Source organism: Salmo trutta, chromosome 12 (assembly GCF_901001165.1).
Source record: "Salmo trutta chromosome 12, fSalTru1.1, whole genome shotgun sequence".
Taxonomy (NCBI): domain Eukaryota; kingdom Metazoa; phylum Chordata; class Actinopteri; order Salmoniformes; family Salmonidae; genus Salmo; species Salmo trutta.
The window spans coordinates 33,497,679-33,514,480 of record NC_042968.1 but is presented as its reverse complement, the minus strand read 5'-3'; the positions used below and the strand labels follow the sequence as shown (position 1 = coordinate 33,514,480).

At 47.5% G+C, this 16,802-nt stretch overlaps 1 protein-coding gene across 1 annotated transcript in view; it reads right to left on the bottom strand.

The window, feature by feature from the left end:
* Positions 1–1,805: 1,805 nt before the first annotated feature.
* LOC115204765 (CREB-regulated transcription coactivator 3-like) overlaps positions 1,806–16,802 on the bottom strand; it is a 110,338-nt gene continuing 95,341 nt past the window's right edge. The window contains exons 11-14 of the mRNA XM_029770471.1: positions 10,947–11,141; positions 9,821–9,970; positions 9,093–9,309; positions 1,806–2,469 (exon numbers count right to left, since the gene is read on the bottom strand). Of these exons, the coding sequence (XP_029626331.1) occupies positions 2,258–2,469; positions 9,093–9,309; positions 9,821–9,970; positions 10,947–11,141 (774 nt within the window). The 3' untranslated portion in view covers positions 1,806–2,257. The remainder of the gene's footprint in view (positions 2,470–9,092; positions 9,310–9,820; positions 9,971–10,946; positions 11,142–16,802) is intronic.

Genomic DNA, 16,802 nt, shown 5'->3' with positions numbered 1-16,802 from the left:
CTTTTACAATTATACGAAAATGTCAAATTCAAATGTATCCTCATATTAAGTATAATTGTACATACTAAAATCTTATCCTTGTAAACAGTTTGCCCTTTTTGTCTCGTTTGAAAAATACATTCTAGTCAGACTGCACTTAAAGCGAGGCATATTATATATCTGGCAAACAACTTTTTACAGAAAAATATATACCTGCTGCCCTCTCAATCTGTGGCAGTCAGTAAGGGCCCTGTGGCAGAGTCAGATGGCTGTGTGTGTGCTGGTGTGAGGCTGTGGCAGCAGCTGGGCAGAGGAAGGCTGGTGGGGGGGCCAGCGGTCTTTGAGCTGAAGGACTAGACACTGCACAGCTAATATACAGTTGAAGTCGGAAGTTTACATACACCTTAGCCAAATACATTTAAACTCAGTTTTTCACAATTCCTGACATTTAATGCTAATAAAAATTCCCTGTCTTAGGTCAGTTAGGATCACCACTTTATTTTAAGAATGTGAAATGTCAGAATAATAATAGAGAGAATGATTTATTTCAGCTTTTATTTCTTTCATCACATTCCCAGTGGGTCAGAAGTTTACATGCACTCAATTAGTATTTGGTAACATTGCCTTTAAATTGTTTAACTTGGGTCAAATGTTTTGGGTAGCCTTCCACAAGCTTCCCACAATAAGTTGGGTGAATTTTGGCCCATTCCTCCTGACAGAGCTGGTGTAACTGAGTCGGGTTTGTAGGCCTCCTTGCTCACGCACGCTTTTTTAGTTCTGCCAACACATTTTCTATAGGGTTGAGGTCAAGGCTTTGTGACGGCCACTCCAATACCTTGACTTTGTTGTCCTTAAGCCATTTTGCCACAACTTTGGAAATATGCTTGGGGTCATTGTCCATTTGGAAGACCCATTTGCGACCAAGCTTTAACTTCCTGACTGATGTCTTGAGATGTTGCTTCAATATGGTGGTTCTTCGGCTTGCAAGCCTCCCCCTTTTTCCTCCAAACATAACGATGGTCATTATGGCCTAACAGTTCTATTTTTGTTTCGTCAGACCAGAGGACATTTCTCCAAAAAGTACGATCTTTGTCCCCATGTGCAGTTGCAAACCGTCGTCTGGCTTTTTTATGGCGGTTTTGTAGCAGTAGCTTCTTCCTTGCTGAACGGCATTTCAGATTGTCGATTTAGGACTAGTTTTTAATGTGGATATAGATACTTTTGTACCCGTTTCCTCCAGCATCTTCACAAGGTCCTTTGCTGCTGTTCTGGGATTGATTTGCACTTTTCACACCAAAGTACGTTCATCTCTAGGAGACAGAACGTGTCTCCTTCCTGAGCGGTATGACGGCGGCATGGTCCCATGGTGTTTATACTTGCGTACTATTGTTTGTACAGATGAACGTGGTACATTCAGGCATTTTAAAATTGCTCCAAAGATGAACCAGACTTGTGGAGGTCTTTTCTGAGATCTTGGCTGATTTATTTTGATTTTCCCATGATGTCAAGCAAAGAGGCACTGAGTTTGAAGGTAGGCCTTGAAATACATCCACAGGTACACCACCAATTGATTCAAGTGATCTCATTTAGCCTATCAGAAGCTTCTAAAGCCATGACATCATTTTCTGGAATTTTACAAGCTGTTTAAAGGCACAGTCAACTTAGTGTATGTAAACTTCTGACCCACTGGAATTGTGATACAGTGAATTATAAGTGAAATAATCTGTCTGTAAACAATTGTTGGAAAAATGACTTGTGTAAAGCACAAAGTCGATGTCCTTACCGACTTGCCAAAACTATAGTTTGTTAACAAGACATTTGTGGAGTGGTTGAAAAACGAGTTTTAATGACTCCAACCTAAGTGTATGTAAACTTCCAACTTCAACTGTATATAGGTGGATGAACACTATAGGAACGTTATAGTAACGTTATAGTAATGCTCAGTGCTGATGTAATGTTGGTAAAAAAAAAAAAGAATATCAATCAATGGTACATCAGTCCATCCGTTCCAAATGACTATGCACAACGTAGGTATGAGCGTGTGTGTGTGTGTGTGTGTGTGGCATTTACATGTGAAGCCCATGTAAACAGTGATTGTACACAAGTCTATTCCTCTGAAATAGTGTGTGTGTGTAAATGCCTTAAAAAATAGCATACGCATGCTGCTGGATATGCATGCCATGAGTGTGTGAGGGAGGTGGGGATCATTCAAGTTTAACCAGGTTTAACCCACGCTACCTGGCCAATACAGTCTGTGTGTGTATGTGTGCGTGCCCGATTACAGTCTGTCGCTGCGGAAACTGTCCTCCACCGAGGGGTCAGAGAGCACCATGTCGGGGTCACTGAGCATGTTCAGGCCGTCCAGGCTCAAGGGCTCGATGCGCAGCTCATCCTCCAGTGGGAAGCTCACCTCCGAGTCGAAACAGTCAGCCATGTTGCCGGCCGACATGGCACTGCTGATGTCCTTGGAATGATTGGGGTTGGAGTCATCTATGGAGGGATGGAGAAAGAGATGGGGGGAGACAGGGAGAAAAATTGAGAAAGTTCAGGAGAGAGGGGATAAAGAGATGAGGAAGAGAAAGTGGGGGAGAGAAGGATGAAGTTAGTGACTCAAGTCATTGAAACTTCCACTCCTCACAGCTACACACACACTCCCTGGTCTACCAGTCAGTATGATGCTGGGCACCCCTCCACCTACCGTACCAGTCGGGTATGATGCTGGGCACCCCTCCACCTACCAGTCAGTATGATATTGGGCACCCCTCCACCTACCAGTCAGTATGATATTGGGCACCCCTCCACCTACCAGTCAGTATGATATTGGGCACCCCTCCACCTACCAGTCAGTATGATATTGGGCACCCCTCCACCTACCAGTCAGTATGATATTGGGCACCCCTCCACCTACCAGTCAGTATGATATTGGGCACCCCTCCACCTACCAGTCAGTATGATATTGGGCACCCCTCCACCTACCAGTCAGTATGATATTGGGCACCCCTCCACCTACCAGTCAGTATGATATTGGGCACCCCTCCACCTACCAGTCGGTATGATATTGGGCACCCCTCCACCTACCAGTCGGTATGATATTGGGCACCCCTCCACCTACCGTACCAGTCGGGTATGATATTGGGCACCCCTCCACCTACCGTACCAGTCGGGTATGATATTGGGCACCCCTCCACCTACCAGTCAGTATGATATTGGGCACCCCTCCACCTACCAGTCAGTATGATATTGGGCACCCCTCCACCTACCAGTCAGTATGATATTGGGCACCCCTCCACCTACCAGTCAGTATGATATTGGGCACCCCTCCACCTACCAGTCAGTATGATATTGGGCACCCCTCCACCTACCAGTCAGTATGATATTGGGCACCCCTCCACCTACCAGTCAGTATGATATTGGGCACCCCTCCACCTACCAGTCAGTATGATATTGGGCACCTCTCCACCTACCAGTCAGTATGATATTGGGCACCCCTCCACCTACCAGTCAGTATGATATTGGGCACCCCTCCACCTACCAGTCAGTATGATATTGGGCACCCCTCCACCTACCAGTCAGTATGATATTGGGCACCCCTCCACCTACCAGTCAGTATGATATTGGGCACCCCTCCACCTACCAGTCAGTATGATATTGGGCACCCCTCCACCTACCAGTCAGTATGATATTGGGCACCCCTCCACCTACCGTACCAGTCGGGTATGATGCTGGGCACCCCTCCACCTACCAGTCAGTATGATATTGGGCACCCCTCCACCTACCAGTCAGTATGATATTGGGCACCCCTCCACCTACCAGTCAGTATGATATTGGGCACCCCTCCACCTACCAGTCAGTATGATATTGGGCACCCCTCCACCTACCAGTCAGTATGATATTGGGCACCCCTCCACCTACCAGTCAGTATGATATTGGGCACCCCTCCACCTACCAGTCAGTATGATATTGGGCACCCCTCCACCTACCAGTCAGTATGATTTTGGGCACCCCTCCACGTACCAGTCGGGTATGATGCTGGGCACCCCTCCACCTACCAGTCAGTATGATATTGGGCACCCCTCCACCTACCAGTCAGTATGATATTGGGCACCCCTCCACCTACCAGTCAGTATGATATTGGGCACCCCTCCACCTACCAGTCAGTATGATATTGGGCACCCCTCCACCTACCAGTCAGTATGATATTGGGCACCCCTCCACCTACCGTACCAGTCGGGTATGATGCTGGGCACCCCTCCACCTACCGTACCAGTCGGGTATGATGCTGGGCACCCCTCCACCTACCAGTCAGTATGATATTGGGCACCCCTCCACCTACCAGTCAGTATGATATTGGGCACCCCTCCACCTACCAGTCAGTATGATATTGGGCACCCCTCCACGTACCAGTCGGGTATGATGCTGGGCACCCCTCCACCTACCAGTCAGTATGATATTGGGCACCCCTCCACCTACCAGTCAGTATGATATTGGGCACCCCTCCACCTACCAGTCAGTATGATATTGGGCACCCCTCCACCTACCAGTCAGTATGATATTGGGCACCCCTCCACCTACCAGTCAGTATGATATTGGGCACCCCTCCACGTACCAGTCGGGTATGATGCTGGGCACCCCTCCACCTACCAGTCGGGTATGATATTGGGCACCCCTCCACCTACCAGTCAGTATGATATTGGGCACCCCTCCACGTACCAGTCGGGTATGATGCTGGGCACCCCTCCACCTACCAGTCAGTATGATATTGGGCACCCCTCCACCTACCAGTCAGTATGATGCTGGGCACCCCTCCACCTACCGTACCAGTCGGGTATGACGCTGGGCACCCCTCCACCTACCGTACCAGTCGGGTATGACGCTGGGCACCCCTCCACCTACCGTACCAGTCGGGTATGACGCTGGGCACCCCTCCACCTACCGTACCAGTCGGGTATGATATTGGGCACCCCTCCACCTACCAGTCAGTATGATGCTGGGCACCCCTCCACCTACCAGTCAGTATGATATTGGGCACCCCTCCACCTACCAGTCAGTATGATATTGGGCACCCCTCCACCTACCAGTCGGTATGATGCTGGGCACCCCTCCACCTACCAGTCGGTATGATATTGGGCACCCCTCCACCTACCAGTCGGTATGATATTGGGCACCCCTCCACCTACCAGTCGGTATGATATTGGGCACCCCTCCACCTACCAGTCGGTATGATATTGGGCACCCCTCCACCTACCAGTCGGTATGATATTGGGCACCCCTCCACCTACCAGTCGGTATGATATTGGGCACCCCTCCACCTACCAGTCAGTATGATATTGGGCACCCCTCCACCTACCAGTCAGTATGATATTGGGCACCCCTCCACCTACCAGTCAGTATGATATTGGGCACCCCTCCACCTACCAGTCAGTATGATATTGGGCACCCCTCCACCTACCAGTCAGTATGATATTGGGCACCCCTCCACCTACCAGTCAGTATGATATTTGGCACCCCTCCACCTACCAGTCAGTATGATATTGGGCACCCCTCCACCTACCAGTCAGTATGATATTGGGCACCCCTCCACCTACCAGTCAGTATGATATTGGGCACCCCTCCACCTACCAGTCAGTATGATATTGGGCACCCCTCCACCTACCAGTCAGTATGATATTGGGCACCCCTCCACCTACCAGTCAGTATGATATTGGGCACCCCTCCACCTAACAGTCAGTATGATATTGGGCACCCCTCCACCTACCAGTCAGTATGATATTGGGCACCCCTCCACCTACCAGTCAGTATGATATTGGGCACCCCTCCACCTAACAGTCGGGTATGATGCTGGGCACCCCTCCACCTACCAGTCAGTATGATATTGGGCACCCCTCCACCTACCAGTCAGTATGATATTGGGCACCCCTCCACCTACCAGTCGGGTATGATGCTGGGCACCCCTCCACCTACCAGTCGGGTATGATATTGGGCACCCCTCCACCTACCAGTCAGTATGATATTGGGCACCCCTCCACCTACCAGTCAGTATGATATTGGGCACCACTCCACCTACCAGTCAGTATGATATTGGGCACCCCTCCACCTACCAGTCAGTATGATATTGGGCACCCCTCCACCTACCAGTCAGTATGATGCTGGGCACCCCTCCACCTACCAGTCAGTATGATATTGGGCACCCCTCCACCTACCAGTCAGTATGATATTGGGCACCCCTCCACCTACCAGTCAGTATGATATTGGGCACCCCTCCACCTACCAGTCAGTATGATATTGGGCACCCCTCCACCTACCAGTCAGTATGATATTGGGCACCCCTCCACCTACCAGTCAGTATGATATTGGGCACCCCTCCACCTACCAGTCAGTATGATATGGGCACCCCTCCACCTAACAGTCGGGTATGATGCTGGGCACCCCTCCACCTACCAGTCAGTATGATATTGGGCACCCCTCCACCTACCAGTCAGTATGATATTGGGCACCCCTCCACCTACCAGTCAGTATGATATTGGGCACCCCTCCACCTACCAGTCGGTATGATATTGGGCACCCCTCCACCTACCAGTCGGTATGATATTGGGCACCCCTCCACCTACCAGTCAGTATGATATTGGGCACCCCTCCACCTACCAGTCAGTATGATATTGGGCACCCCTCCACCTACAAGTCAGTATGATGCTGGGCACCCCTCCACCTACCAGTCAGTATGATATTGGGCACCCCTCCACCTACCAGTCAGTATGATATTGGGCACCCCTCCACCTACCAGTCAGTATGATATTGGGCACCCCTCCACCTACCAGTCAGTATGATATTGGGCACCCCTCCACCTACCAGTCAGTATGATATTGGACACCCCTCCACCTACCAGTCGGGTATGATGCTGGGCACCCCTCCACCTACCAGTCAGTATGATATTGGGCACCCCTCCACCTACCAGTCAGTATGATATTGGGCACCCCTCCACCTACCAGTCAGTATGATATTGGGCACCCCTCCACCTACCAGTCAGTATGATATTGGGCACCCCTCCACCTACCAGTCGGTATGATATTGGGCACCCCTCCACCTACCAGTCAGTATGATATTGGGCACCCCTCCACCTACCAGTCAGTATGATATTGGGCACCCCTCCACCTACCAGTCAGTATGATATTGGGCACCCCTCCACCTACCAGTCAGTATGATATTGGGCACCCCTCCACCTACCAGTCAGTATGATATTGGGCACCCCTCCACCTACCAGTCAGTATGATATTGGGCACCCCTCCACCTACCAGTCAGTATGATATTGGGCACCCCTCCACCTACCAGTCAGTATGATATTGGGCACCCCTCCATCTACCAGTCAGTATGATATTGGGCACCCCTCCACCTACCAGTCAGTATGATGCTGGGCACCCCTCCACCTACCAGTCAGTATGATATTGGGCACCCCTCCACCTACCAGTCAGTATGATATTGGGCACCCCTCCACCTACCAGTCAGTATGATATTGGGCACCCCTCCACCTACCAGTCGGTATGATATTGGGCACCCCTCCACCTACCGTACCAGTCGGGTATGATGCTGGGCACCCCTCCACCTACCAGTCGGTATGATATTGGGCACCCCTCCACCTACCAGTCGGTATGATATTGGGCACCCCTCCACCTACCAGTCGGTATGATATTGGGCACCCCTCCACCTACCGTACCAGTCGGGTATGATGCTGGGCACCCCTCCACCTACCGTACCAGTCGGGTATGATGCTGGGCACCCCTCCACCTACCAGTCGGTATGATATTGGGCACCCCTCCACCTACCAGTCAGTATGATATTGGGCACCCCTCCACCTACCAGTCGGTATGATATTGGGCACCCCTCCACCTACCAGTCGGTATGATATTGGGCACCCCTCCACCTACCAGTCGGTATGATGCTGGGCACCCCTCCACCTACCAGTCGGTATGATATTGGGCACCCCTCCACCTACCAGTCGGTATGATATTGGGCACCCCTCCACCTACCAGTCGGTATGATATTGGGCACCCCTCCACCTACCCTACCAGTCGGGTATGATGCTGGGCACCCCTCCACCTACCAGTCAGTATGATATTGGGCACCCCTCCACCTATCAGTCGGTATGATATTGGGCACCCCTCCACCTACCAGTCAGTATGATATTGGGCACCCCTCCACCTACCGTACCAGTCGGGTATGATGCTGGGCACCCCTCCACCTACCAGTCAGTATGATATTGGGCACCCCTCCACCTACCGTACCAGTCGGGTATGATGCTGGGCACCCCTCCACCTACCGTACCAGTCGGGTATGATGCTGGGCACCCCTCCACCTACCGTACCAGTCGGGTATGATGCTGGGCACCCCTCCACCTACCGTACCAGTCGGGTATGATGCTGGGCACCCCTCCACCTACCGTACCAGTCGGGTATGATGCTGGGCACCCCTCCACCTACCGTACCAGTCGGGTATGATGCTGGGCACCCCTCCACCTACCGTACCAGTCGGGTATGATGCTGGGCACCCCTCCACCTACCGTACCAGTCGGGTATGATGCTGGGCACCCCTCCACCTACCGTACCAGTCGGGTATGATGCTGGGCACCCCTCCACCTACCGTACCAGTCGGGTATGATGCTGGGCACCCCTCCACCTACCAGTCAGTATGATATTGGGCACCCCTCCACCTACCAGTCAGTATGATATTGGGCACCCCTCCACCTACCAGTCAGTATGATATTGGGCACCCCTCCACCTACCAGTCAGTATGATATTGGGCACCCCTCCACCTACCAGTCAGTATGATGCTGGGCACCCCTCCACCTACCAGTCGGTATGATATTGGGCACCCCTCCACCTACCAGTCAGTATGATATTGGGCACCCCTCCACCTACCAGTCAGTATGATATTGGGCACCCCTCCACCTACCAGTCAGTATGATATTGGGCACCCCTCCACCTACCAGTCAGTATGATATTGGGTACCCCTCCACCTACCAGTCAGTATGATATTGGGCACCCCTCCACCTACCAGTCAGTATGATATTGGGCACCCCTCCACCTACCAGTCAGTATGATATTGGGCACCCCTCCACCTACCAGTCAGTATGATATTGGGCACCCCTCCACTGTAGTTGTAGTTGTTGTTGGGTCTCATCTGCTGCAGCTGGTCCTGCAAGTTGCCATGGCTCCCACCCAGGCCCATGAGGGCAGCCTGCGAGCAGTATAGGGGCGAGGAAGAGGGCGAGGATGGGTCGAAACACGAACCCCCTGCAATTTGGCTCATGGCACTCTCCAACATGCTGAACTGGTCCAACTGAAGAGGAGGCAGGAAGAGATAGAGGAGGGAGGGGAGGGGAGAGAGAGAAAAGAGATGGTGGTGATGGGGGGGGGGGCAAAGGTCAAACACAACCATTCCAAATGACCAACCAATGATCGACAAACATTCCAAATGACCAACCAATGACCAAACCAAGCATACTCTTGTGCGGACTTGGTTCCCTACTCCACAGCACATGATATTTCATAGAACTACAAATATCTGGTCGCCACAATTACACCCCTAAAACTTCTACCCATCAATTAAGACATTTTAAAGAGATAGTTCTCAAACAATCATTTAGTATTTTGTGCATTATTCCACTGTTAATACAGTGCCAAAATGTTGTGCTTGTCAGCAGTCAAGTTTTCAAGAAGCAGCACTTTCTGAACAGTGCAAAAACAGTGCTGATGCAATTTGTGCCATTTTCGAGTAAACTATCCCTTTAATTCACTTTGGCAGGCCTAAACCCATCACTGAACTAAAAAAAAAAATATCAGATACTAACTGTGAATGAAGGAATGAAGTCCTTTCCGGAGGATCCTTCTCTAGAGCCTTCTCCCTGGTGGTTTACCTGGTAGGACAGTGCCTTGGCCTGGCGACTGGAGAACTGTGGGTCCATGAACGGGTCATTGAAGAACGCCGCCATGTTGTTATGCTGTGGGAAGAAGAGGGAGAGATTGAGAGAGAAACGTGGCGACAGATGGAGAGGTGGATTAGGAAGAGACAGATGGAGAGGTGGATTAGGAGGAGACAGATGGAGAGGTGGATTAGGAGGAGACAGATGGAGAGGTGGATTAGGAGACAGATGAAGAGGTGGATTAGGAGGAGACAGATGAAGAGATAGAAGAGGTGGATTAGGAGGAGACAGATGAAGAGATAGAAGAGATGAATTAGGAGACGACAGAGTGGACAGTGCTCTGAGAGTTTAGTTACCAGGTTTAATGCAGTGATTTACCAAGTTAGTTACATTTAACTGCCGACAAATCGCTCTAATAGAGCACCGCTACCATGTAGTGCATTACTTTTGAGCGTTACCATTTAGTGCATTTCTTTTGAGCCCTACCCATAAGGCTCTGGTTAGAAGTAGTACACTGTGTAGGGAATAGGGTTCCATTTGTGATGCAACCAAGGATGTTTTTAGTTCTTTAGAATTTGGGTCTGCTTCCTTCCTTCCACGAATTTGGTGTTTATCAACCACAGACTACAGAGTTAGACAAATAACATTTGGGTTCCAGGAAATGGTTGAGTCTAGTGGCTGTGTGTGTGTGTGTGTGTGTGTGTGTGTGTGTGTGTGTGTGTGTGTGTGTGTGTGTGTGTGTGTGTGTGTGTGTGTGTGTGTGTGTGTGGAGTGGTACTGAAGCAGAAAAATATCCCTGTCTCCTTATCAGAGCACGCCAACAGTCTCTGACATTAGACACTAGGCCAGCAACAGAAGTGTATGAGACATACAACATTGGGGCATAGACTCAGAGATACTATCTGCATATACAAGTGTTTCCCTAAATGGATACGCCGTTCAAAGGGATGATTTTTCAACTAATCTAGGCTGTAGTACACTTCTCTAGACAGATTTTGGATATGCATTTGGCTTAAGAACACAGACATATCCAAACACACAGACAAACACTTACACCAGAGTTGAAGTCCAGAGAGATGTTCTGTAGAGGGGACACTGGCTGCTGCTGCTGTTGATGATGATGATGACGTTGTTGCTGGCGTTGTTGTTGTTGTCCCATTGAATGCTGGGACTGTTGGTGTAGCTGTTGGTAGAGAGGGTAGGGAGGGGGAGGCTCCATTGGCAAGCTGCTGGTGTCCAAGGCAACCCCCTGAAAAAAAGACGAAAGGAAAGAGGGAGGGTTAGAGGGAGGACGGGGTGGGTAGGAGGGAGGGTTAGAGGGAGGACGGGTGGGTAGGAGGGAGGGTTAGAGGGAGGACGGGTGGGTAGGAGGGAGGGTTAGAGGGAGGACGGGTGGGTAGGAGGGAGGGTTAGAGGGAGGACGGGTGGGTAGGAGGGAGGGTTAGAGGGAGGACGGGTGGGTAGGAGGGAGGGTTAGAGGGAGGACGGGTGGGTAGGAGGGAGGGTTAGAGGGAGAGAGGGTGGGAGGGGGGGTTAGAGGGAGAGAGGGAGGGAGGGTTAGAGTGAGAGGGGGTCATGTCAGATTTAAGAAAAGGAGAACGGAGGGATGCATTTAGAGTAATCAAAAGATGCACTAGTATTTGGCTGCGTATCAGGTTAGCCTTAAACCACTGAGGACTTTCCCCAAAAATACACTGTACATGAAGCTGCCAGGTTGCCCTCCCAACAAGGGGTTTCTAACCTCAAGGGTCTTTCCTGGTTACAGAAAGAAAGGGCTCGACATTCTCACTGGCCCATGGAGGATTTGGACACCATGTGGGCTAGTCAATCATCCACGCCAATGGTCCACTTGGGCGACTGAAAGCATCATGATAAAGGTCATCTGCAGTCTATAAAATTTACTAATAAATAAAACACTTCTTAAATGTAAATAAATCCATCTAAATTTAAACTTAAATCTATTTGTTTTTTATTTAAAAAATAAATAACAATAAACCTGATTCCCAAAGCTGTTAAGTTTGCTAGTTCGTGTATCTTATCGAATGCTGTTATGCACACAGTTGGAGCTTAATATCACCTACTTGTTGGCCAGCAAGAAATCCGTTTAGCACGCTACACTCAAACTCTGACAGCTGGTTGCTGTCAGCGAGCAGCTACAATATGAAAGACCGAAGAACGACAAGTATAGTGGTAGGAAAGGCGTTTTAAGTTAATTACATTACTATAAGTTACTATACGTTAAACACATAACTATTCCTTTAATTTGTTTAATATCCACTGGGAAATGCTTAGGCAAACAATGAGTATGCTAATCAGGTTTTAAGAATATAATTTCTTCACATTTTATTGTGTTACAAAGTGGGATTAAAAAAGATTTGTCATTTTTTGTCAACAACTTACACAACATACTGTAATGTCAAAGTGGAAGAAAAATTCTAACATTTAAGATGAACAAAAATGTAATAAATAAAATAGATGTTGCATAAGTATTCAGCTGTGAGTCTTCTTGGGTAAGTCTCTAAGAGTTTTTCACATCTGGATTGTACAATATTTGCGTACTATTTTCTAAATTCTTCAAGCTCTGTCAAGATGTTGGGGATCATGGCTAGACAGCAATTTTCAAGTCTTGCCATAGTATTTCAAGCAGATTTCAAATCAAAACTAACTAGGCTACTTAGGAACATTCACTGTGTTCTTGGTAGGCAACTCCAGTGTAGATTTGGCTTTGTGTTGTAGGTTATTGTCCTGTTGAATGGTGAATTCTTCTCCCAGTGTCTGGTGTAAAGCAGACTGAAGCAGGTTTTGCTCTAGGATAGGATATGGCTAGGATTTTTGCCTAGCCATATCCCGTTTCTTTTTATCCTGAAAAACTCCACAGCATTTCCCGATGTCAAACATACCCATACCATGATGCAGCAATCACCATGCTTGAAAATAAGGAGGCAATTACTCAGTGATATGTTTGGTGCAAATCCAACACAAGGCTTTGCATTTAATCCAAAAAGTGTATTTCTTTGACAATATATTTTTGCAGTTTTATTTTACTGCCTTTAGTGCATATCTTGTATATTCGTTTTTTTCTTTTCACTGTCATTGAGGTTATTATTATTATGGAGTCACTACGATATTGTTGAGCCATCCTTAGTTCTCTCCCATCACAGCCATTGAACTCTGCAGCTGTTTTAAAATCACCAACGGCCTCATGGTGACATCCCTGAGCAGTTTCCTTCCTGTCCTGCGGCTCAGTTCAGAAGAATGACTGTATTTTTGATGTGTCTTGGTGGTTTAATAAATAATCCACAGCATAATTATTAACTTGACCATGCTTAAAGAGATATTCAATGTCTGATTTGTTATTGTTACCCATCTACCAATCACTGCCCTTTATTATGAGTCTTTCGAAAAGCTCCCTGGTCTTTGTACTTGAATCTGTGCTTGAAATTCAATACTTGACTGAGGGACCTTACAGATGTTGTATGAATGAGGGAGAGACGATGGGTTAGTCATTTAAAAACCATGTCAATCCCCATTATTTCAGTGAGTCCATGTAACTTTTTATTTGTGATTTGATTCGTTACTAAACCAAGGGGCTGAATACATATGCAACAACTATATTTGTTATAGAATTGATTACTTATTAATAAAAACATAAGATCATTTTGAGTGTATTGTTGACAAAAAAGTATAATTTTAATCCCACTTTTAACACAAAACATGAAGAAATCCGAGGTGTCTGAATACCTTTGCAAGGCACTGCAAGTTAAGCACATTAATATACAAGTTAATTAATATAAAATCATCCAAGAAGGCAAGAATGAGCATGCTAACATTAATTTTCTATAAAGTTTAGTAAGAAGCCTTGGTTTAATATTTGTGATGAGGAGTTCAGTCGTCACGTACTGATAGAATGAAAATGGACAAATGTAGCTTGCGGATTTAAAATCAGATTAAGATCAATTGTATTCAAGGTCGAACCGAAATTAGACTTCAGCTTTAACCCAACCCCTCCGAAAGACCCGCATACAGTTGAAGTTGGAAGTTTATATACACTTAGGTTGGAGTCATTAAAACTCGTTTTTCAACCACTCCACAAATCTCTTGTTAAACTATAGTTTTGGCAAGTCGGTTAGGACATCTACTTTGTGCATGAGACAAGCTATTTTTCCAACAATTGTTTACAGACAGATTATTTCACTTATAATTCACTGTATCACAATTCCAGTGGGTCAGAAGTTTACATACACAAAGTTGACTGTGCCTTTAAACAGCTTGTAAAATTCCAGAAAATTATGTCATGGCATTAGAAGCTTCTGATAGGCTAAATGAGATCATTTGAATCAATTGGTGGTGTACCTGTGGATGTATTTCAAGGCCTACCTTCAAACTCAGTGCCTCTTTGCTTGACATCATGGGAAAATCAAATGAAATCAGCCAAGACCTCAGAAAAAAATTGTAGACCTCCACAAGTCTGGTTCATCCTTGGAAGCAATTTCCAAACGCCTGAAGGTATCACGTTCATCTGTACAAACAATAGTATGCAAGTATAAACACCATGGGACCACGCAACCGTCATACCGCTCAGGAAGGAGACACGTTCTGTCTCCTAGAGATGAACGTACTTTGGTGTGAAAAGTGCAAATCAATCCCAGAACAGCAGCAAAGGACCTTGTGAAGATGCTGGAGGAAACAGGTACAAAAGTATCTATATCCACAGTAAAACAAGTCCTATATCAATATAACTTGAAAGGCCGTTCAGCAAGGAAGAAGCCACTGCTCCAAAACCGCCATAAAAAAGCCAGACGGTTTGCAACTGCACATGGGGACAAAGATGCTACATTGTGGAGAAATGTCCTCTGGTCTGATGAAACAAAAATAGAACTGTTTAGCCATAATGACCATCGTTATGTTTGGAGGAAAAAGGGAGAGGCTTGCAAGCCGAAGAACACCATCCCAACCGTGAAGCACGGGGGTGGCAGCATCATGTTGTTGGGGTGCTTTGCTGAAGGAGGGACAGGTGCACTTCACAAACTAGATGGCATCATAAGGAGGAAAATGATGTGGATATATTGAAGCAACATCTCAAGACATCCGTCAGGAAGTTAAAGCTTGGTCGCAAATGGGTCTTCCAAATGGACAACGACCCCAAGCATACTTCCAAAGTTGTGGCAAAATGGTTTAAGGACAACAAAGTCAAGGTATTGGAGTGGCCATCACAAAGCCTTGACCTCAATCCTATAGAAAATGTGTGGGCAGAACTGAAAAGGCATGTGCGAGCAAGGCCTACAAACCTGACTCAGTTACACCAGCTCTGTCAGGAGGAAAATTCCCCCAACTTATTGTGGGAAGCTTGTGGAAGGCTACCCGAAACGTTTGGCCCAAGTTAAACAATTTAAAGGCAATGCTACCAAATACTAATTGAGCATATGTAAACTTCTGACCCCCTGGGAATGTGATGAAAGAAATAAAAGCTGAAATAAATCATTCTCTCTATTATTATTCTGACATTTCACATTTTTAAAATAAATTGGTGATCCTAACTGGAATTTTTACTAGGATTAAATGTCAGGAATTGTGAAAAACTGAGTTTAAATGTATTTGGCGTATGTAAACTTCTGACTTCAACTGTATACAGGTTGGAGTGATTTGAGCAGGGGGCTGCCACACTGGGCACCCGTGAAGCAGTTGTTTTCGGGGGTTAAGTGCCTTGCTTAATGGCACAGCAGCAGGATTTGATACCAGCAACCCTCCAGTTGCCAGCTCACTTCCTGACAGATTATTTCTGTCAGACCCGGGATTTGAACTGGCAACCATCCGGTTGCTGGCTTGCCTGTCTAACCGGGGACAGCGAGGTGTGTGTATAGCTAAGTAAGTAGCGAGGTGTGTGTGTGTCTGTGTATTGCGAAGGTAAGTATGACTAAACTCAGAAAAAAATGTAAACGTCCCTTTTTCAGGACCCTGTCTTTCAAAGATAATTAGTAAAAATCCAAATAACTTCACAGATCTTCATTGCAAAGGGTTTAAATACTGTTCCCATGCTTGTTCAATGAACCATAAACAATTAATGAACATGCACCTGTGGAACGGTCGTTAAGACACTAACAGCTTACAGACAGTAGGCAATTAAGGTCACAGTAATGAAAACTTAGGACACTAAAGAGGCCTTTCTACTGACTCTAAAAAACACCAAAAGAAAGATGCCCAGGGTCCCTGCTCATCTGCGTGAACGTGCCTTAGGCATGCTGCAAGGAGGCATGAGGACTGCAGATGTGGCCAGGGCAATAAATTGCAACGTCCATACTGCGAGACGCCTAAAAAGCGCAACAGGGAGACAGGCTGGACAGCTGATCGTCCTCGCAGTGGCAGACCACCTGTAACAACACCTGCACAGGATCGGTACATCTGAACATCACACCTGCGGGACAGGTACAGGATGGCAACAACTGCCCGAGTTACACCAGGAACGCACAATCCCTCCGTCAGTGCTCACTGTCTGCAATAGGCTGAGAGAGGCTGGACTTAGGGCTTATAGGCCTAAGTCCAGGCAGGTCCTCACCAGACATCACCGGCAACAACGTCGCCTATGGGCACAAACCCACCGTCGCTGGACCTGCTGCAGTACCTGATGCACTGCAGTACTTAACCTGTTGGGGCTAAGGGGCAGTATTTTCACGGCCGGATAAAAAACGTACCCGATTTAAACTGGTTTAACCAGAAACGAGAATATGCATATAATTAGTAGATTTGGATAGAAAACACTATAAAGTTTCAAAAACTGTTTGAATGATGTCTGTGAGTATAACATAACTCATATGGCAGGCCAAAACCTGAGAAGATTCCATACAGGAAGTGCCCTGTCTGACAATTTGTTGTCCTTCTGTTGCATCTCTTTCGAAAATACAGCATCTGTGCT